Source organism: Blennius ocellaris (genome assembly GCF_963422515.1).
Source record: "Blennius ocellaris genome assembly, chromosome: 1".
Taxonomy (NCBI): domain Eukaryota; kingdom Metazoa; phylum Chordata; class Actinopteri; order Blenniiformes; family Blenniidae; genus Blennius; species Blennius ocellaris.
The window spans coordinates 32,501,124-32,522,536 of NC_137650.1; the positions used below are offsets into that span (position 1 = coordinate 32,501,124).

The window sequence follows — 21,413 nt, forward strand, 5'->3', positions numbered from 1 at the left end:
TTGAAATCGTTGCCGTGTGAACAGGCGACGGAGGCGGCGGAGCTGGGAAGTTACCGTCAGCTTGGCTTTGACCTCGTTCTCCCACCAGCCCTCAGAGTTGGACGAGCAAGGCTGAGGGAAGCTGGAGACTTCCTGAGGGATGGTCCAGACGGAGACCAGACCGTTCTGACAGCATCTGGAGACAGACGACGGGGGGGGGGGGGTCATAAAGTAGTAAGAGACGGGAGAATTCCTTAAACACATAGGCGGAAGCGCTCGGATCCCTACATGGCCAGCATGCTGAGCGGTTTGGGGCCCCGTCCCTGCAGGCCGCACCACGCCACGCCGTTCACCAGGGACGGTTGTCTCAGGCTCTGCAGGCAGCGCCAGCCGGACCCGGACCTGGAGTCCGAGTCTGGACCGGACCACAGCTTCACCGTCTCCTCTTTGGCACATGTCAACAGGATCTGACCGTTGGGACTCCACCGCATGCTGCTGATGGACTCCTGCAAAAGTGGGGGAGGGGTGGGGGGGACGACAGAGACAGGATGTGAGTGTGAAGACAGTCTCAGCCACTGACACCCAGTCTAGACCCGGTCAGGTCCAGACCCTCCCGCAGCCTCTCTGGCGTCGGTTACCTTGTGGGCGTCGATGACCACGAAGGCTCCTTTTTCCAGAGGCTCTTTGGATCCGATCAGCAGCTTCCCGTCGGCGTAGCCCACCGCGAAGGGCTTGTCCTCGCTGTACCAGGCGATGTGCATCACTGCCACTGAGACGGGAAACCAAAGGAATGAGTTCCAAATACTCTCAATGCTCTTACTCTACGGCTAGATGTCGCTTCAGGGGACTTCTAGACCAGGGGTCGGCAATCCGTGGCTCTTTCGTCCCTCCTTGAACCTCCGTCCCACTGCAGCTCACCCCGGAGCGGGGCGGTATGGGAGGTAAGGCAAAGCACACCCAGACAATTCCGGGAGGTTCATTGCAGACTTGTTGAGAGTGACGGCAAATTATAGTGAATTACACAACAACTACAGGACATTAAAGCCACAACACTCACACTCATGGTTCTAAAAATCCCAGATCTCCCACATTTATCTTCCATTTTAATAACGTGTAGCGATAAAGGAGCCGACAGCTGCAATTGCATTATGGGAGTTTCTGTTTGTCGTGTTTTAAATGTAATTATTGGGGGTTATATTAGGTTGGTAGTGTTGGTAATGATGGTGTTTTTGTTGCTTAGTTCATGTAGTTTAGTTTATTAGTTGTAAGTTGTCAACCAGCAGTGAAGGAGGTTTTGTGTGTCGTGTCGTCCTCGCATGGTCTTCCTGTCGGAGTGTCAAAATAAAAGACTGATGTGCACATCTGTAAAGTATAAGCTTTTTCTCTAGCGTGCTTCTTTGACTTTACTCACCATAATATCACAGTGATTTTGTGAGTGACAGTGTCGGCATTGGGGCTCATGGGTGAGTTGGACTGCGGCTCTCTGGGTGTTGAGTTCAGTGGGAAACGGGACCAACTGGCTCTTTGAGCATTAAAGGTTGCCGACCCCTGTTCTAGATGTTGTTTCCCTATTTTGGTTTCATTACAAGCTATAAAAAGAAACAAATGTAGGGTGCAGACTCAGTTCAGCCCCTGGGGTGGGGGGGGGGGGGGGGGGGGGGGGGGGTGAGGGTGGGGAGTGGGGGGGGGGGGGGGGGGGAGAACCTGGCCCCCCGGGGTCGTACCGTCCTTCCTGTAGCAGTGCTCCAGCTCGGTCCGGTGCATGCTGGACGAGTCCAGCACCTCGATGAGGCCCAGCGACCCGTCCATCCGGCCCACCAGCAGCATGTCCTTGGGCTCGCCGCACCACAGCGACTCCGCCTCGTCCTCGGGCCACGCCAGCGCTGAAACCCAGTGAGGCTGGACGTCCAGGAGACCTTTGCCACCTACAGGGGAGGGACAACAGTTCCCCCCCGGTCACTGAAAAGTCCTCTTTTTATCAAAACAACCGCCGATACGCGGGTCAGATGTGATCTCCGTGACTCTCCAGGTGAACTTATAGTGGAAATATTCATTTAAATTCATCACGTTCATCAGAATTCATCAGAAGCGCGAGTTCTTACCGTTGACCTGCCAGATGTTCACCATCTTCTCCATGGCACAGGCGAGGTACTTCCCCGTGACGCTCCAGGCCAGAGGGGACAGGCTGGGATCGCCGGGCGAGCCCAGGGCCGACATGCCCTCCTCCGAGGACCCGTCGCTGAGAGACGGAAAGTAAAACCCCCCGAGTGAGAACCACAACTCGCTTTTTTATGAACCGGCGCCGCCGCGTGTAGAGGAGCTCACTCTTTGTTGAAGATGCAGGTCTGCTGCAGCGTGTACTGGCTCTTGGTGACGTTCCACACTCGGACCGTCCCGTCAGTGCCGTTGGTGGCCAGCAGGCCTTTCTTACTGCACCAGCTGCACGTGATGACCTGCCACACCACAGGGGGGCGTTGTTTCAATCCAATCCAATCCACTTGATTTATATAGCACATTTTAACAACAAAGCGTTTCCAAAGTGCTGCACATGAGACGGCACATAAAAACAATAAAACTAAAACAACGCAAATTAGCTCCAACACTAAATAAGTATAAAACCATAAAATAAAAATAAAAACAGATTAAAAACTACAAACACATTAAAAAAAAATACAAATAAGAATAAAACAATTAAAAAGAATAAATAGAAATATAAAAATGCTTAAAAAGCAATAAAATAAAGAACAATAAAATAAACTAGATGATCTGCATTTCCCGCGGCAAATGCATGATAGTGTGAATGCTGGTGGCAAACTGTAATGCTTTTTGCTGCTTGCTTGCGGCAGGTAGACTGTAATGCTTTGCCCTGTCGGCCGTCTCTGGTCTGGAGTGAGAGTTTACATTTTTTTAACTTTTTAAAAGTGTGCAACTTTTTGAAAATTGTGCAACTTGTTAAAAAAGCAACTTTTTGAAAATCGTGCCAATTTTTGAACCTTTTTAAAAAGTGTCACATTGAAAAAGTGTCAAACAGTTAAAAAAGTGTCAAACAGTTAAAAAGGTGTCAAACAGTTGAAAAAGTAGAAAAAAGTTTCAAAAAGTTGAACAAGTTTCAAAAAGTTGAACAAGTTTCAAAAAGTTGAACAAGTTTCATGTTGTATAGAAATGTTGATCTTTTCTAACTGGAGCTGCTTCAGTTCGTGCTTTGTGGCTAATGCCCGAATAAAGTGCGTTGCAGTCGTCCAAACGAGAAGAAATAAAAGCATGCACGACTTGCTCAAAAAGATTAAACGATAAAAACGGCTTAACTTTGGATAAAAGTCGAAGATGATAAAAGCCCGATTTTAAAACGCCATTGATCTGTTTAGCAAATCTAAAATCACTGTCTGTGGTGACGCTAAGGCTGTTTCATTAGTCCCACACAGGGAGTCGGACCAACCCGCTGCTCACCCTGCTCTGGTGGGCCTCCAGCTTGATGAAGGAGCACTTCCGCAGGTCCCCCGCCATGTCGGCGAAGGTCTGCGGGCGGCTCTGGTTGTTGTCGCGGTCGTGGGCGGCCAGCGTGCGCACCAGCTGCTGCGCCGCCCACTGGCGGTGCTGCGAGGACAGGCGGGACGACAGGCAGCAGGCCGCCAGAGCGTTGGCCAGCTCCAGGGGCCCTACAGCGGAGGGGTTATGGGAAGGATGGGCATACAAATGCGCAATTAGACCTGCTCGACACAGAACAAGAGATGACAGGGAGGGGGGGGGGGGGTGACCGGTGAGTGACAGGAACCAAGAACAGCCAGAAGATGAACATTTCAAGGTTTTTAGCTTCGTCGGGTCACTGGGCTGGTGCCAAGACTCCGAAAACCAGAACATTGGTCCTTCAGAGGGACTAATTTGTTGGTCGATCTACTTTTTGGGAGTTCTTGTATTAATGTTGTTTTAAAAAAAAACAATGAAATTCAATGTTACATATTAAAAGAAACCAAAAATGAATGAATCAACTGTGATATTTGGTGAAAATTAACAACTAAATTGATTAAAAAAAAATGAACAGCATCTGAAGAAATGTGACGTGAAGGTGACCTTGGCCTAACAGACCTCTCTTCTCCAGGTCGGCCTTGTCGTACGCCGGCCGCAGCCGGGCGCCCTTGTCGGCCAGCAGGGCCACCAGGGCCTGCGTCACCACGAAGTTCGGGGAGGTGATGAGCTTGTTCTCCTCGGCCACGCCGCGCAGGAAGCTGGGCAGGAACTTCCTCTGGATGGGGTCGTCCACCGTGGTCAGGTTCATGCCGGTGGCGGCGGAGATCAGGTTCTGAGGTGTGGACAGGAAGAGAGAAAGACGCAGCAGAAGACAGGTCGATATGCGGTTAATAACGTCCAAGCTGAGCGGCTTCAGCTTGTAGTTTTTCTGTCCGGCAAGTAAAAAGTTCACAGATTCTTCACGAGTGTCAAAATTCTGAGTTTAAAAGTCCAAATTCTGAGTTTAAAAGTCAGAATTCTGAGTTTAAAAGTCCGAATTTTGAATTTAAAAGTCAAAATTGTGAGTTTGAAAGTCAAAATTGTGAGTTTAAAAGTCAGAATTCTGAGTTTAAAAGTCAGAATTCTGTGAAAAAAAAAGTCAGAACTCAGGGTTTTATTTTCCACAGTGGCCCTAATCCTCTTCCGTAGATAAGTTCCTTGCTGGGGTTCAAACTGGTTTCTAAAAGTTTAGTTTCCTTTACTTCCATTGGTTATAGAGGAGTTTAATGACTTGATTTAAAGTAATAGTTTTTTTTTTTTTTTTTTTAATGAATAGAGTAAATATCAAAAAGCTACTATGAGAAAATGAGGTTTTGCTGGTGAAGAATGAAACACAACACGACGCTTCTTGTATTCCTGGATCACCTGTGTGCAGAGCTGCACGAGCAGCTTGGCGGCGTTGGGACTGTTGGAGGCCAGGCAGCCCACCGCCGTGCTGAGGTACGCCAGGCAGGAGATGGGCTTGCTGGCCTTGGCGGCCCCCCGGGGTCGGTCGGAGTGACCCGAGCCCGCCGTGGGGCTGGTGGAGAGTCCGGCGCGGCCCGCCGCCGCCAGACACATGAGCCGGACCAGAGTCCGGATGTCGGTGAGGCCGAGGGACTCGAGGCCGGCGGCGAGGCTGCAGCTCGACCCGCTGAGAGGGGGGGGGGGGGGAGCAAGAGAGACAGAGAGAGGGGGAGAGAGAGGGGGGGGGGGGGGGAGGAGAGAGAGAGAGAGAGAGAGAGAGAGAGAGGGAGGGGGAGAGAGGTGGAGAGAGAGAGAGGGGAGAGAGAGAGAGAAGTGTAGTTATAAACATACTATAGGGGGGACAAAAAAAACTAGATGATCTGCATTTCCCGCGGCAAATGCATGATAGTGTGAATGCTGCTGGCAAACTGTAATGCTTTTTGCTGCCTGCCTGCCGGCAGGTAGACTGTAATCCCTTGCCCTAAAACTTTGTTTTAAACCCTCAGCTTTAAACTTTTCTCAAACATTTCGTCTGTGCTCTTTACCCTCTTCTTCATCCCCTCTTCACCCTTCACCCTAAACTGCCAGTCTTTAAACTCTTTCTTAAAACATTTGGAAAAATTTTATACGGTTGAAAAAGTGTCCAACAGTTGAAAAAGTGTCAAAAAGTTGGAAAAAGTGTCAAACAGATGAAAAAGTGTCAAACAGATGAAAAAGTGTCAAAAAGTTGGAAAAAGTGTCAAACAGTTGAAAAAGTTTCAAAAAGTTGAAGAAGTTTCAAAAAGTTGAAAAAGTGTCAAACAGTTGAAAAAGTGTCAAAAAGTTGAAAAAGTGTCAAAAAGTTGGAAAAAGTGTCACAGTTGAAAAGGTGTCAAACAGTTGAAAAAGTTTCAAAAAGTTGAAAAAGTTTCAAAAAGTTGAAGAAGTTTCAAAAAGTTGAAACAGTTGAAAAAGTGTCAAACAGTTGAAAGTTTCAAAAAGTTGAAAAAGTTTCAAAAAGTTGAACAAGTTTCAAAAAGTTGAAACAGTTGAAAAAGTGTCAAACAGTTGAAAAAGTGTCAACAAGTTGAAAAAGTTTTAAAAAGTTGCACAAGTTTCAAAAAGTTAAAACCGTTGCAACTGTTGAAAAAGTTGAACAGTTTGAAGATGAATGGCTGAAATCGGTAGAGATTTGAAGAAGTTGTAGCGAGTTCAAAATTTCTCCATCCGTTAACATTGGAAAAAAGTTACTAACAACTAATTAATCTGAGAAGATGCTCGACGCTGCTGTTTGCCGATTAAAGGAGGCTCCACCGCCAGCGGTCTCTAGGCTGAGCTCGTCTGTACGGTCGTCATGGTTACCTGACGGACAGCAGGGACAGAGCCCGCATCACCATGGTCCGGGCCAAGAGGACCTGGGCTGCGGCCGTCACTCTCCTCAGGGCCATCACACGGTCGTGAGGGTTCTGCAGCGCCGCCGCCTGTTCACCGAGGGTAACACGACCCGAGGAGGACTTGTCCACTGAGGTCTGACAGCCTGGGGGGGGGGGGGGGGGCGAGAGAGCGAGAGAGAGAGAGAGAGAGAGAGAGAGAGAGAGAGAGAGAGAGAGAGAGAGAGAGAGAGAGAGAGGGAGAGAGGGGGGGGGAGAGAGAGAGAGAGAGAGAGAGAGAGAGAGAACGTTTACATTGCATCTTATAGCTGGAATTTAACCTGTTCCTGGAAACTTCATTCTCATTATCTATTCATTGACTGAATTAATGCTTGAATGTAAAAAACACACAGCTACAAATGAATTGCACTTCTCGGGACGAGTAAAGTTGTCGGAACCCGTTTTTAATTATTCTTCTGGTTCCAGTGTCACCTTGTAAACTTGGACCAGGTTCAGACTGGGACCAGTATTTGAACTGGTTTTCAAACCGACTGGTTTTAACATAGTTTCCTATCAAGTTTGGACGGGTTGATGATAAATCCAAAGCTTCAGTTGATTCCGTTTTAAATATTTACAGGCAAATAATAAGAATAATAAAACTTGAAATTTAAATCCAGTGGCAGCTGGTCAATTAATTATTAACTTTTATTTCTTATTAACTCGTTCGAAAAGGAGAAATTCTGTCTGGAAAACGTTCCGGAAAGTTCCTCGTACGGTTTGATTCCTGACCAGTGAGACGTATTAAAAGGCGGCATTGTTAACGGACCGATCTGCAGCAGCGTCTCCTCCATGCTGTTTGTGGCCGTCACCATGGCGACGGAGGCCCCCAGCGGGTCGCTGTCCCGGGAACTGGACGGCCTCGGGGACGAGGCGACGCTCGCTCAGACCCAGCGGGGCCAGAGAGGAGCTCGAACTCCTCCTCGCCCGTCAACTTGTCGTCCTCGTCCACGTCCAGCATGTCCCAGTCCTCTGCAGGGGGCGAGAGAGAGAGAGAGAGAGAGAGAATGAGAGAGAGGGACAAAGACGGGGGCAGTGAATAATAGGAACCTACTTTTAGACATTAAAAAAAAAACTTTAGGAGAATCAGAGGCAAAGTGACGACACAAAATACAGACAGTTGATGAAAAGAGTTCAATTAAAATGAGACAATTTAAAATTAAAACAAATACATAAAATAAGACAGAGTTTGGCTTTTTATGTGTTTTTAACTTGTTAAAAAGTAAAAAAAAAAAAAAAATTCTGAATATACTGTAGCAAAGCAACAAAAACAGAAATACAAAATTCAAATACACCGGATTATAGAAATAATAATGTCAGATATAACGTTCAAATTGAGTTTCAATTTTCACTGATGTGGTTCAAATTTAAACAGCCAATCGGACATCGAGATTTATAATTCACGAGTCAATATGTGATTGGCTGGATTCCAAGCGACTCTGACTCTGAAAAGCGTTACCTTCGTAGACGCTATCCTGCTTCCCCAGGAGGTCTGGAGCCTGACCCTTGTACCTGGAAACCAAACGGATTTAAAAAAAAAAAAACAGTTAGGCCAAGAAAAGACTTGAAATCTCCATGGAGCTCAGAGACACAACACACCACCACACTGCAAGAAGTAAAATCTAGGCAAGATATACTTTGTTAAATTAAGTGAAAACTTGTTTTTTGACTAATAAGTCATTTTTGCTTAAAACAAAATTGTCCGCTAAGATTATTCTAGTTTTAAGATGATTATTACTTTTATTTCCTTATTAGCGAGAATGGTCTTGGCGTTGAGTATTAAAAACTAGTTCTAAGCACTAAGTTTTTCTCATTTTAAGTCCAATCTTCTTATTTTAAGATTTGAAAATAATAACACATGATAATAATACTTGTTTTGAGTCCAAAAATGCTATTTTCAAGATCACGCTGGGTCATATGGGGCGAGAATTATTTTCTTATTTAGTCAAATTTTCTTTTTCTGTCGGCAGATCATTTTGCTTATTTTCAGTATCAATTTTCTTGTTTTAGTATATTTTTTTCCGGGGGAATTTATAAAGTAAAGATGGCAGAATGCCACTGAAACATGTCAAAGGTACGTCGTATAAACCTACTGCCAGAAAAGAAGAAAGCCAAATACTTAAGAACAAACTAAAGGCGCAATGGACTTAAGTGAATTAATTCCTGACTCGACGTACGAATTTAAAAAGTGGACATTTTGTACATCATTTTTTTTTTTTCTACATCTGGAAGTTCTTCGATCATTCGTCATTAGAGCACAACTGAGGAAGAATTATTTTCTTATTTAGTAAAATTTTCTTGTTCTGTTGGCAGAAATTTCTGACTCGACGTACGAATTTAAAAAGTGGACATTTTGTACGAAATTTTTTTTTTAACATCTGGAAGTTTTATAACATCTGGAAGTTTCTTCAGAAAAGAAGAAAGCCAAATACTTAAGAACAAACTTAAGGCATAATGGACTTAAGTGAACTTAATTCCTGACTCGACGTACGAATTTAAAAAGTGGACATTTTGTAAAAAAAAAAAAATTGTAACATCTGGAAGTTTTTTAACATCTGGAAGTTCTTCCATCATTCGTCATTAGAGGCAGAATCGCCCCCCCCCCACACACCTCTCCACCACCGGGACCTTGGCCTTGCTCTTGATGGCCAGGTACTTCTCCCTGCAGCTGCCGCACAGCAGGTAGTACGGGTTGCCGCTGCCGCACTCGCCGCCGAACCAGCCGTCCACGTAGGAGCCGTTGCTGCGGTAACCCTGCCGGTTGGCGCTGCGCCCGCAGCCCGGGTGGCTCTTCTTCATGTGCTGGTTGAAGTTGGCCACGTTGGCCTCGCACAGCTCGCACACCACCACCTCGTCCCGGTCGTCCGTCTCGCACACGTGCTGGGAGGGGGAGGGGGGGACAAAGGACCGTTACCGCAACGCGAGAGGACGGAGACAGACAGGGGACGTGCACCGACGCGTGGGATGAGGCGGGTTAATGACTTCAGGGCAGCCGAGGAAAGGTTAGTAGCGTTAGTGGAAAACGTCTCCGTCGGACCTTGTCTTTTTGTCACGCTAAAAACAACCAGTGAGTGTCGCTGTTGCAACATTTTTTTTTTTATATGATGCTGCGTTCAAAAGCACAGTGCACGGGATCATATTTGCTGTACGGTTAAAAGCATAAAAATCTCACGTATTATTGGTTATAAAAACAATCGTAAACGAAATGTTAATGTGAAATTCTATGGCGATAATGTGATTTGTTGCTTGCTATTTGTTTCTAGCAAACAGGCAAAATTATTAACAAATAGGAACGGGGAGAAAAAAAAAAGAACAAGGACCTAGACCAGTTCCCTGAGGAGCTCCAAAACTAATTTCATCATTCCAGGATCTGAAAATGTCGGGATTCAAATATTGGAAATAGAGAACCGTCTGAATTTACCTCTTTTTTACGTGACAATATCGTCACTCTGTCCGTTAAAATTGAGACGTTCCCGACGGTACGATGTGACGCATGTATGAACACACACTAGTTTACCTGTACGTGACGTTTACTGAAAAAAAAAAAGAAAAAAGCTGTATAGTTTCATCTCATGCAGGTGAAATCAGCCAAGCCAGATGAAGAAGAGCAGTGAGTCGTGGGGGGGGGGGGGGGGGGGGGGGGGGGTGGTAAGTCGGGGTAGGAGCAGGGAGTTGGGGGAGGGGGGAGAGTCGGGGGGGATGATGGCGGCGTTCTGCCAGTAGCTTAAAGGCACACACACCCATGTTGGCCAGTCCAGTACCTCCGGGATCCACATTCCCAGAATGTCGGAGTCGCTGGCCAGGTCCTGGCCGAACATGGCCTCCATGGTCTCCTCGTCCAGGTCCATCTCCAGCTCCTCGTCCAGGTTGAAGTCGTACAGAGCCCCCGGGTCCTGCTGCTGCTGCTGCTGCTGCTGCTGCTGCTGCTGCTGCAGGGACGACACCTCCCGCCGGGCCTGGCTCTGATGGGCCTGCACTGAGCGGTACAGGCCGGCTGGGGGGTGGGGGAGGGTGGAGAGACGGGTGGGGTGAGGGGCGCCCAACAACCATCCAAAATCCACCCATCCCTCCCTCCCTCACTCATCCCTCCATTTCAACAGGTGAAGATGGAGAGAGGCTGATGGGCAGGATGGGTGCGTTGACTTTACTCACCAGCGCGGGCCAGCAGTGTGCGGGCGGCCAGGTCGAAGCGGTGTTTGCGCCCAACGGCGGCCCGGGTTCTGAGTGGGGCTCCGTTAGAGCCCGAGGCGTCCTGATCCAGACACTCGGGACTGGAGAGAATTGGGGGGGACAGGGGGACGGGGGGACAATAAGGTAGCAGTGAGGACAAACACACCTCATATCTCGCCGTCTGTCCATCCGTCGCCATCTTTTCTTATTAAAAAACAATGTGCTCAGCTTGTATCTGTAATAAAGGATGATTTTTTTTGTGTGTGTCCTGTGACGGCAGTCGGGACGTCCTTCACGGGAGGACAGCGTCCACCGCGAAGACAGACAGGCCTCACCTCTCACTGAAGCCCTCCTCCATCTCCGAGGCGTCGGCGCTGGCGATGTCTCCGGGCGAGCACAGGTACGAGCCGCGCTCCCCCGACTTCCCGCCGGAGGACGCCATGGCTCCCGGGCAGGAGGACGAGGACTCCGAGCCCCCTCGGTGCGACTCCTCGCGCTCCTCCTCCTCCGTGCCGGGGTGCTCGATCATCCACATGGCGAGGACGGTGATGTTCTGGGCGTCCGCTTCTCCCCGGGCGCCTGAGACGGAAGGGAGAACGTCATTTTGTGTGGAAGGCTGTAAAAAGCTGTAAATACGCGGCGCTCAACGCTGCCCCCGGTGCACAAGAGAGGTACTACAACAAAACCTTCCTTATGATTATTGTTAAATTAAAAATGTAATTTGAGCTGGTATCACAGCTATTAAAAGATTATTTTGAAGTAAAAACATTTAACTCTAACTATAGGAGTTAGAAATAGTTCATGAAGATCCAAACATTGAGGGAAGAACAAGGGTCGGAGTGTTTCCTCACCGGTGGCTTCCAGAGCTTTGGTGATCTGCCGCAGGGAGAAGCCCATCTCCAACAGCGGGACGGCGATGGCGGGCGGCGGGGGAGACGTGGACAGTCTGCTGCTGGGATCCGACAGGGCTGAGAGACAAAGGCCGGAGCAGAGGGAGGACATCAGGAGGACATCAGGAGAACGGCGAGAAATCAGGATGTCAGGAAGACAAAGTCAAATCTGTTTACACTCTGTTACTTTGAACGTGTCTTTAAGGTGTGTGTGTGTGTGTGTGTGTGTGTGTGTGTGTGTGTGTGTGTGTGTGTGTGTGTGTGTGTGTGTATGTGTGTGTGTCCTCACAGGTCCCTGTCCTGTTCTGCGGCCTGCTGGGCTGGGAGTCGGGGGAGGTGAGGCTCTGTCTCCGTCCCACCTCGTCAGAGGGGGACGTGGGCAGGGAGGAGACGGGCGGCGTCTGAGCGCGGCGGCTGGGCACCAGGGTGGTGGTGGGGTAGCTGGAGAACATTTGCCTGTGGGAGACGGAGACGACGTTGTTAGATGGAGATGCATCAGTGTGTGTGTGTGTGTGTGTGTGTGTGTGTGTGTGTGTGTGTGTGTGTGTGTGTGTGTGTGTGTGTGTGTGTCCACTCTGACCGGAGCAGGCTCAGCGGCATCACGCCCGGGGACTCGGACGCCGGCACCGTCTCGGTGTCGGTGACGGGCGTGGTGGCGGTGGTGGTGTCCTCCAGGGAGGAGCTCATGAAGGAGGTGGTGCTGGAGGCCGAGGGGCTGGTGGTGATGGGGGTCTGAGCCGAGGGCTCCCCCTCCACCCCCTCCGCCTCACCCTCAGGTTCACTCTTCACCCCTGAGGAAGGAGGAAAAACAAACCTCAACACAAACGACCCCGAAGCCTGAAAAACAACAAATATCAGATAACGGAGAGAAAATCAACTCAAGTCAACGTCATGACAACATGTTCAACTGAAAATGGAAAACTTTTGCCGCATTTTGTGAGTTTGTTTAAAGGACGACAGAAAAGGAAGAAAACTTAAAGTCCTAGTGAAATGAAAATTCGACCTCCAAAACACTCTGGCTGTCGCTTCTAGGGACATTATTTATGCTAACTGGTCCGAGGGTAAAATGTTAAAACACGGCAATCTGTGAGAAAATAGCCGATAAACAGCGGTATTTTCGCTGCTGGGCGGAGCTTCTGACAATAATAGAGTGACGTCACGAGTTGTGCACACGCCCAAGTTGTGTTTCCATTATGGAGGATCAGAGTTTTGACGACGAAGAGGCTGAATTTAACGATATTTCATCATCATCATCATTTCAAACTCAGTGATTGATGAAGAAGACACAGAATGTGTCGTTCTGCCATCGGTGACCCCGTCTGGAACATGTTTGAGGAAGCAGAAGACGCTTCGTCCTCCATTCGTCTTCTTTGTTTCCATGGAAATGATGGGGAAAATGCCTTTTTTTTGGGGGGGAACCGTGCCGACACCCGTGTTGATAATAAAAGCCCGTCCCCCCCTCACCGGCTCTGGCTTTGCCCCCGCTGGGCTCCTCCAGCAGCCCGTTCACCACCAGCTTGTAGATCATGGCCTGCGCCCGCTCCAGGTCGGCCAGGCCCAGCGCCCGCTTGATGGGCGAGCGCATCACGGCCCGCTTCACCATGTGCCTCATGAGGAACTGCAGCGCCGCGCGCATCTCCACCTCCTCCTGGCACGCCGGGGACGAGGCCGCCGGCGGGCCCGCACCCGGCCCCGCGTTCAGGTCGGCGTTGTGGCCGCTGGCCGCGGCGTCCGGCAACACCTGGAGGACAGAGGAGGAGTCTTATTATTCTGAAACGACAGTAACTATTAAAAGTACTTCTACTCGTCGTCTGCGCGATACCTTGGGGATGAGCAGCATCTCCGCGTACTTGCTGCAGCTCAGCAGGGCGCTCAGCGTCTTCATGGCCCCCAGGTAGAGGTAGGACAGCTGCACGGCGTGGATCTCGGACTGCGTGGCGACGCAGGACGGCAGCGGCGGCGCCTCGTGGCCGCGGGCGCCGTGGTCGTGGCCCTTCCTCCTGCCGCCCTCGGCGGCGGCGTGCGGCGGTGGCCCGGCAGCGAACAGGCCCTCGCCCAGCCCTCCCGCCGCCGCCGCGGAGGAGGAGATCTCGCTCTCGGACTTGGAGTTGGGCGCGGCGTGTGCCTTGACCTCGTCCAGGCTGTGGGACACGCGCAGGTCGGAGGCGGCGGCGGCGGCGTCCCTCGGCCCATCGTCGCCGGCCCGCTCCTCGCCGGCGGGCTCGTGGCCGGTGGAGGCGGCGTTGCGGTGCTTCTTGTCGTGGCGGCGGGCGCCCAGCTTGGCGGCCGCCTCCTCGTGGATGCTGGTCAGGTAGGTGAGGTCCAGGAGCAGCGCCGCCGTCAGGCCGCGGAAGCGGGACACGTCGAACGGCAGCGGCTCGCACGGGTCCAGGTTGTAGAGCGGCGTGTCGCTAGGTGACCAGAAAGTTGGGAAGCTTTAATCCGGGGGGGGAGGAGAGTGAGTGGAGAAGGAAGGAAACACAAAGTGAGGGAGAGGAGGAGGAAAGGAGGAGGAGCACGGCATGCAGAGGGGGAGGGGGAGGAGGAGGGGGAGGAGGAGGAGGAGGAGGACGAGGACGAGGAGGAGGAGAGAGGAAGAGGAGGAGGAGAGAGGAAGAGGAGTAGAAGGAGGAGAGAGGAAGAGGAGGAGGAGGAGGAGAGAGGAAGAGGAGGAAGAGCAGGAGGAGGACGAGGAGGAGGAGGAGAAGGAGGAGGAGCACGGCATGCAGAGGGGGAGGAGGAGGGGGAGGAGGAGGAGAGAGGAAGAGGAGGAGGAGGACAGCATGCAGAGGGGGAGGAGGAGGAGCAGGAAGAGGGGGAGGAGGAAACATGGAGGCTGAAGCCGACGTACAGAAACTTTTGCAGGAACGATGTTTTCTGTTTCTTACAAATCAGATTATGAACAGAAAATATCGTTGTTATCGTCCAGCTACTGAGCAGAATGTGCAGAAAAGCGAGTTACGACAGCGGCAGCAGTATTTCTGCATCTGGAGAAGGAGGCGGAGCCTGAGCGTCTGCGTGAAATGCGAGCAGAGGGGAACGTGCACGTACGACGTGACGTTTGGTGAGTTACCTGATGGTGATCTCGGCCTCGTCCCACTGCACCTTGGCCGAGGTGCTGCCCTCCTTGACCACGCCCAGCAGCGTGGCGTGCCGGCCCGTCTGCTTGTGCACGCACCGCCCGCCGACGCGCAGCCCGGCGTCTGCGCCGCCGATGACGGCGAGCACCGGCCAGACGTCGGTGCACAGCGTCCGGAGGTGGGGCTCCGACAGATCCCCGAGGCCGTGCTGCCGGCCGTGGCGCCCCCGCTGCTCCTCCTCCGTCCGGCCCGCCGCCGCCGCCTCCTCCCCCCGCTGGGCGTCGTGCTCCTCGCGGCTCTGCACGGAGCGGCTCTTCTTCAGCCGCTGCCCGGTGGCGGGGGAGGGGGAGGAGAAGCAGGCCTTGATCTTGTGCAGCCGCTCCACCATGGTCTTGTTGATGCGGTGCGTCCAGAGCTCGGTGCGGTGCAGGATCCGGATCAGCTGCGTGGTGGACTCGGCCAGGACCGTGGCCATCGGGCTGCAGACCGGGTCTCCCGGGAGGAGGTCCCGGGGGGTCCCGCGCATCTGCATGTCGCAGATCCTCACCTGCGGGAAACAACAGAGCGACGCGTTTTAAAGTTATTTAAAGTCTTCCCTCATTGCTTCTTTGAACAGTTTAGTGTTTCGTGGATTTACTGCCGCAGAACATCACGCAGGGATACACCTCTTTTAAAAATGTGTTTTTAAAAGCATGTTTTTTGAAGACCTTCTCTCCAGGGTTGCTGCTGTAGAACATCACGCAGGGATACAGCTCCGTCGCGTCCACGTCCTCGAAGGCCAACTTCGGCTCCTGCGAACATGGAAATGATCGGTTTATTAAAAAAACACAAACGCACTCCAGAAACACCGTCATCCTCACATTTCCTACAGTCTAGTTCAGGGGTGTCAAACTGATTTCAGTTGAGGGGCCACATCCACCCTGATCTGTCCTCTGGAGGGCCAACAAGTCCAAGATATCATATTAAACTGCAGATACGGACAAATGCAAAGTCTTTCCTTCTTTGGATCCTTTTGTAACTGCAAGAATTTGCCAGTCTATTCTGAAATATACATATTTCAGTTATTATTATTTTTGCAAAAAAAAACAAAACCCTCAGTCACCTGTATCTGGATATCGTATTTTTATTCAGGATTAAAACAATTTGTCATCTGGAAATTGTTTGGAGTTTAAAGTATCATGTCACATAAGTTGGGCTTATTGTTTTATTGTGAAAGGCATTGCGTCATGTGACCTCCACAGATGCATTAATGTCAGGGGTCAAATTCTGACCAAGGGCGCTTTTGAATGTCATTTTTGCCAATCTAGTGTTTTTAGATCAGCCTCTGTCAGTTTTCATATTTAATACTTAAAAAAAAAAAAAAAAAAAAAATCACATGGCGGCCGGATTAAAGCCTCTGGCGGGCCGATTCTGGCCCCCGGGCCACATGTTTGACACCCCTGGTCTAGTTAATCCATCTTTTAAACATTCCTTTTGTTTCTAATAGAAGGCAGAATTGAGTCCCACCATTAGCGGAATTTAAAAAGTCGTTGGCGAGACCAAAGAGGAAGCATTTATTTTGAAAGGAAGGGGAAAAAAAACTGTGTACGAAATCTTTAAGTCTGGAGAATAACTTGTCAGCAGTTAGACATTCAATTAAAACATGAAAGGAACACGTCGGATAAGACGACGTCCCACTTTAAGACGGAATAAACTTTGAAATGGGAACAGTTGTTTCGTTAATCTCGTACAGCTCCGACGACAGAGCGACGACGCGGTCGACCTCTCTCACCTCGCCGTTCTTGCCGAAGGAGACGGTCCTGGCCTCCATGTCCAGCACGCAGGTGATGAAGTCTCCCTGCGTGAAGCTGCTGAGCGTCAGCGTCTGCTCGCCGTTGTGGTACAGGTTGCCGCTGTAGGCCCGGTACAGCCACATGTCCGACGTGGTGCGGTGGTTGAAGTCGTGGACGGGCCACCGGGAGACGCCAACGCAGGTTCCCTCGTTGCCCCGGTTCTCCTTCACGATGTAGAACTGAGGGGGAGAAAGATAGACAGATAGATAGATAGATAATTACTTTATTCATCCCCGAAGGGAAATTGTCTTGTTGCAGCAATCTGGTACATACGAATATTATAAAATACAATAGAATAGTAATAAAAGTAAAATATAAAAATATCTGGGTGTAAGACATAAAGTAAAGCACAGAACGGAACATGGGCACTTAGAAATAAGCACGAGATAAAAGCAAGATAAATAAATAGTAAGGTGCAGTGGCAGAGCCACTAGAAGTAGGCATTATATAATAATAATAACAATAATCCAGATAATAACAATGTGTAATAGTGTATAATACTCGTGTATAGTACTACTAATAATGGTAGCAATAAAATAACAATAACAACTATATATATATATATATATATATATATCAGTAATAATAATAATAATACCAATAGGAATAGTATACTTATAATAATCATAATAATAATAATACCAATAGGAATAGTGTACTTGCACATGTATAAATATATGTATATGTACATGCAATATGCAATATGAAATATATGATATAATATAAGTATCAATGTAATTTAGTCCAGGTGGTGATGATTGAGGCTCTGGCGGAGGTAGAAGATTTAAAAAGTCTTATTGCCGCAGGGAGGAAGGACTTCCTGTAACGTTCCTTAGAGCAGCGGGGTTCAATCAGTCTGTTGCTGAAGCTGCTCTTCAGCAGAAGAAGAAGAAGAAGAAGAAGACGTGAGGAGGTGAAGGTGGCTTCAGGGCTCCTACCTTCCACTGGTAGCAGCCGGAGGAGATGCCGGTGGAGGCCAGGCCGTAACCTTTGCCCCCGCTGCCGTGCGTCAGGCCCTGGCCGTTCTCCACCACGCAGCACTGGACCTTCTCCGGGTCGAAGGACACTTCCTGGATGGGGAGGTTCTCGTCTTCCTCCTCGGCGTCGCCCTGGGGGGGGGGGGGGGGGGGGGGGGCGAACAGAACGTCAGACCACAAGTCTCGCCGGGAACGTTTCCCCCTTTCGCGAGAACAGCCGGAATCAAGGTTCTCGCCACTGCTTAGGTTCGGGGTGCTTGAAAGAAGTTTTTTTTTTCCAAATAGGAAAGTCCGAGTTAAACAGATATGTTTTTTTGTCGGATGAAACTCAAACTGAAAAATAATTTGACGAGGAACTTTATGCCACTTCCCAAGGACCTTGATTTCCTTCAAACCTAAAGACCGTTTATGATTGTAAAGAAAAGTTGAACTCTGCGGTGGACAGATGGAGCCTTGTGTCAATACATTTCTCATGACGGGTGGCGGCAGTGCGAGATATTTTGAAATGAACATCATCTGACGTCATTCACTTTAGTTCAAGTGCAGAAGAAGCAGAAATTCCAAGTGATATTATTAAAAACTCCACTGTAACTTTAAAGGTTTCTCTCATTACACTGTAAAGAACCGTTAGAGCCAAATCTCCCCAAAAGAACCACAAAACTTCGATGTGTTTTGGGTGCTCACACATCATTTTAAAAAAACATTGTGGTGAAAAACCAAAACTTCTCTGAAGGAAAAAAAAACGATGTGTTTTCACTTTTCTCCACAGATGAGGAAGGTGACGGTGCAGACCTGCAGTTTGAGCTCCTGAACCTTCTCCTTGATCTGGATGGAGTGTTTGGCCTGAGCGACGGGAGCCTCCCACATGCAGTCGGACAGCAGGGCAAACAGGCGCTCCACCACCTGAAAGGAGACGGGACCTGGTCAGCGGCACGTTAAGGAGGCGGGGTTTCAATCCCTCGCAACGATCAGTCCGTCCGTCTTCTGCTTTTCTCTCTCTTATCGCCCCAAAAAAACCACCAACCAGACCAGCAGACGGTCTTTATCTCTCGAGTCCCGTTCGGACGGAAGGTTTCTAAGGGCCAATCCCAATTCTATTCTTACCCCTCCGCCTACCCCTTAGCCCTCCGCCTACCCCTTAAGCCCTCCGCCTACCCCTTAGCCCTCCGCCTACCCCTTAAGCCCTCCGCCTACCCCTTAAGCCCTCCGCCTATCCCTTAGCCATCCGCCTACCCCTTAGCCCTACACCTACCCCATAGCCCTCACCCAACCCCTTAGCCCTACGCCTACCCCTTAGCCCTCTCCAACCCCTTCATCCGCCGCCTACCCCTTAGCCATCTGTCTCCAAAACAAACTTGGAACTATACAGTGTAATAATAAAATGTTATAAACACGGTCTCTACCAAACAAATACACATGGAAGCTCCATACGGCAGCGCTACTGCCGTTCTTACTAGAATAAAGCACAACAGGTTTATATAACTTTAGAAGCGTATATATGTGAAATGCGAGTCCTTCGGCGCCATGTCCTCATAACCCTCTGTTTAAAGTGTGCATCTGTAAACGCTTCGCCTCGAGGGGTGAACAGCCCTTCCCCTCACCCCTCAGACTCTCCTGAATGCGCATTTCAAAGGGGTAGGGCTAAGATGAAGGGCTGAGGGGGAGAATTGAGACTCAGCCTTATTGTTAAAAAGAAGTTTTTCCTTTCTACAAACATGTTTAACTGGTGATTTTGTCCTGCCCTGAAATGACGGCTGGATTTGGATCCATAGAAATAAAACTTGATTTGAACCTGAGTCATCTGGTCGTCCTCCATGTTGGCCTCGCACGCCGGCAGCACGGCCTCCAGCACGTGGAGAGCGAGCAGCCGAGTCCTCAGGTTTCCCACCAGAGGGACGCCTGCAGTCAGAGCGCAGGGTTAAAGTGTTGCCGCGTCCCACTCAGCTCCGCCACCTCGCTCGACTCGTTACCTGAGCAGCACTTCTGCGCCGCGATGTTCAGCAGGACCTCGGTCCATTTCGGGGACGCCATCTTGGACTGGATGGCCTTGGAGGACACCACCCGCCTGAGGAAGACCAGGAAGTCTCCGAGGTGGAGCTCGGCCGTGTGCTGCTTCCGGATCAGCGCTGGAGAACCAGGCAGAGTTGAAGAATGTCCTGAGTCTGTTGCAGGGAAGCTTCATATAATGCTAACAGGTATGCTAATGCTAACAGACGGTGACAGAAACGGCAGTGAACAACAATCCAACTTGGTCGTTTGTCCATACGAATGTCAGCGTGTTCGCCATTATTATTGTCTATATGTTAATGTCTATATGTTAATGTCTATATGTTAATGTCGCCATTGTTAATGTCGAATTGTTTTAATCCTGAATAAAAATATGATATCCAGATACAGGTGACTGAGGGTTTTTGTGTGTGTGTGTGTTTTTTTTTTTTTTGCAAATATAATAATATCTGATTTCCTTTAATATGTATATTTCCCAATAGACTGGCAAATTCTTGCAGTTACAAAAGGATCAAAAGAAGGAAAGACTTTGCATTTGTCCATATCTGCAGTTTAATATGTTCTGTTGGACTTGTTGGCCCTCCAGAGGTCAGATCAGGTGGATGTGGCCCCTGAACTGAAATGAGTTCAACACTCCTGGTCTATAGCATACTGTGTGTGGCGGTCATTGCAACAGACCGCGCCAACCCGTAGCCCCGCAAGCTAACTACGTCATTTTCAGTGTTTGTGTCGTTTTATTTTGAGAACATTCCAGAATAAATGTGAAACGTTTGTGAAACAAACAAAAAAAAAAAATGCAAAAAAACTTGAAACATCTACTGAAACTTCCACTCATTTCACTCTGGTTCCATTACGTCACTTACTTTAAAAACATTGCCAGTTGAAATTGTATAACTGTATACTAATAATGTGTAAGGAAAGCCTACTATAGATCGGTTAATTACACTACATTTTCGTGAGCATTTTGACGTATTTTATTGGCAGTGATTATTGTCAGTATTATTATTGTATTTGTGTTTCCTTTCAACCGGTCTGGCTTGTTGTTACTTGTTGTTACATGTTGACTGTGGGGGTTCGGGGAGTGGAAGAAAAGAGGGAAAGATTATAGGTGATTTCCAATGTAACATTGTTTAACGGAATCTTGAATAAACATACCTTGTTTTAAAAAAAACAACAAAAAAAACATTGCATTATTGTCTGTTTTTTTTTACTTTTTAGGAACAAAATGAAATGAGAGGATGGTCTCTCCCCCTCCCCCTCCACCTCCTCCTCCTCCTCCTCCTCCTCCTCCTCCTCCTCCTCACCCCTGAAGTCCCTCCGGTCGGGCTCGTTCTGCTCCTCCTGCTTGCTCTCCTCCGGTTCCTTCCCGGCACACAGCAGAGCGACTCCGGCCTGAGACAGCAGGTTCTTCAGCTGACTGCAGAGGAGGTCCAGCAGCGACTGGACCACCTTCGGACTCAGCTTATCCGCATAGGTCCTACACACACACACACACACACACACACACACACCACACACACCCACAATCAGCCCAGGTGAAACAAAAATGGAATGCGTTCTGGCCCCACCGGGGAGCTTTTAAAGTGCCTGCGTGTCTCACCCGGTGCTGATGGCGAGGATCTGCAGGAGGCGCGTGGACGCCACCTTCAGGGCGGTGCTGAGCTGGGACACGCCCGGCTTGTGCAGCAGCTGCAGCGGCTGCCCCAGCATGGTCTCCGTGCCGCAGAGCTGCGACAGCACGTTCAGCAGCCCGCTGGAGATGGCCAGGGACACGTCCACCGGCTGGTAGCGCACGCTGAGGGCGAAGACGGTGACCAGCAGGAGGCGCTGCTGGGCTTCTGTCGAGGTGGTGGGGGGGGGGGGGGGGGGGGGGGGAGGAAGCGGGTGTGAGAAGAGAGCGGAGGGTCGGAGGGAGGGAGGAGTTACCGGGGTTACCGATGTGGTGCTTGTTGGCCTGCAGCGCCCGCTCCAGAGTGACGGACAGCTGCTGGTAGATCTTGTGGACCGCCGTCTGGATCTCCATCTGCAGGCTCCTCTTGGCCGCCTTCACTCCGTCCTGCCACGAGAAACACATGGCGGACGCTAAGAACCTTCGGCGCGGAGCGGGAGGGGCCGCCGCCGC

General features: G+C 49.8%; 1 protein-coding gene across 1 annotated transcript in view; it reads right to left on the bottom strand.

The window, feature by feature from the left end:
• herc1 (HECT and RLD domain containing E3 ubiquitin protein ligase family member 1) overlaps positions 1-21,413 on the bottom strand; it is a 60,473-nt gene that overhangs the window by 12,710 nt on the left and 26,350 nt on the right. Inside the window, 33 exon segments of the mRNA XM_080500080.1 lie at positions 55-175; positions 268-485; positions 618-748; positions 1,704-1,904; positions 2,082-2,218; positions 2,305-2,432; positions 3,427-3,635; positions 4,063-4,276; positions 4,849-5,116; positions 6,271-6,445; positions 7,105-7,180; positions 7,182-7,232; positions 7,234-7,307; positions 7,795-7,847; positions 8,947-9,215; positions 10,076-10,329; positions 10,488-10,606; positions 10,841-11,084; positions 11,357-11,473; positions 11,685-11,851; positions 11,976-12,186; positions 12,860-13,136; positions 13,218-13,806; positions 14,469-15,022; positions 15,183-15,266; positions 16,247-16,486; positions 17,246-17,416; positions 18,077-18,187; positions 19,077-19,183; positions 19,255-19,410; positions 20,596-20,768; positions 20,892-21,129; positions 21,227-21,347. Coding sequence (XP_080356206.1) covers positions 55-175; positions 268-485; positions 618-748; positions 1,704-1,904; positions 2,082-2,218; positions 2,305-2,432; positions 3,427-3,635; positions 4,063-4,276; positions 4,849-5,116; positions 6,271-6,445; positions 7,105-7,180; positions 7,182-7,232; positions 7,234-7,307; positions 7,795-7,847; positions 8,947-9,215; positions 10,076-10,329; positions 10,488-10,606; positions 10,841-11,084; positions 11,357-11,473; positions 11,685-11,851; positions 11,976-12,186; positions 12,860-13,136; positions 13,218-13,806; positions 14,469-15,022; positions 15,183-15,266; positions 16,247-16,486; positions 17,246-17,416; positions 18,077-18,187; positions 19,077-19,183; positions 19,255-19,410; positions 20,596-20,768; positions 20,892-21,129; positions 21,227-21,347 — 6,258 coding nt within the window.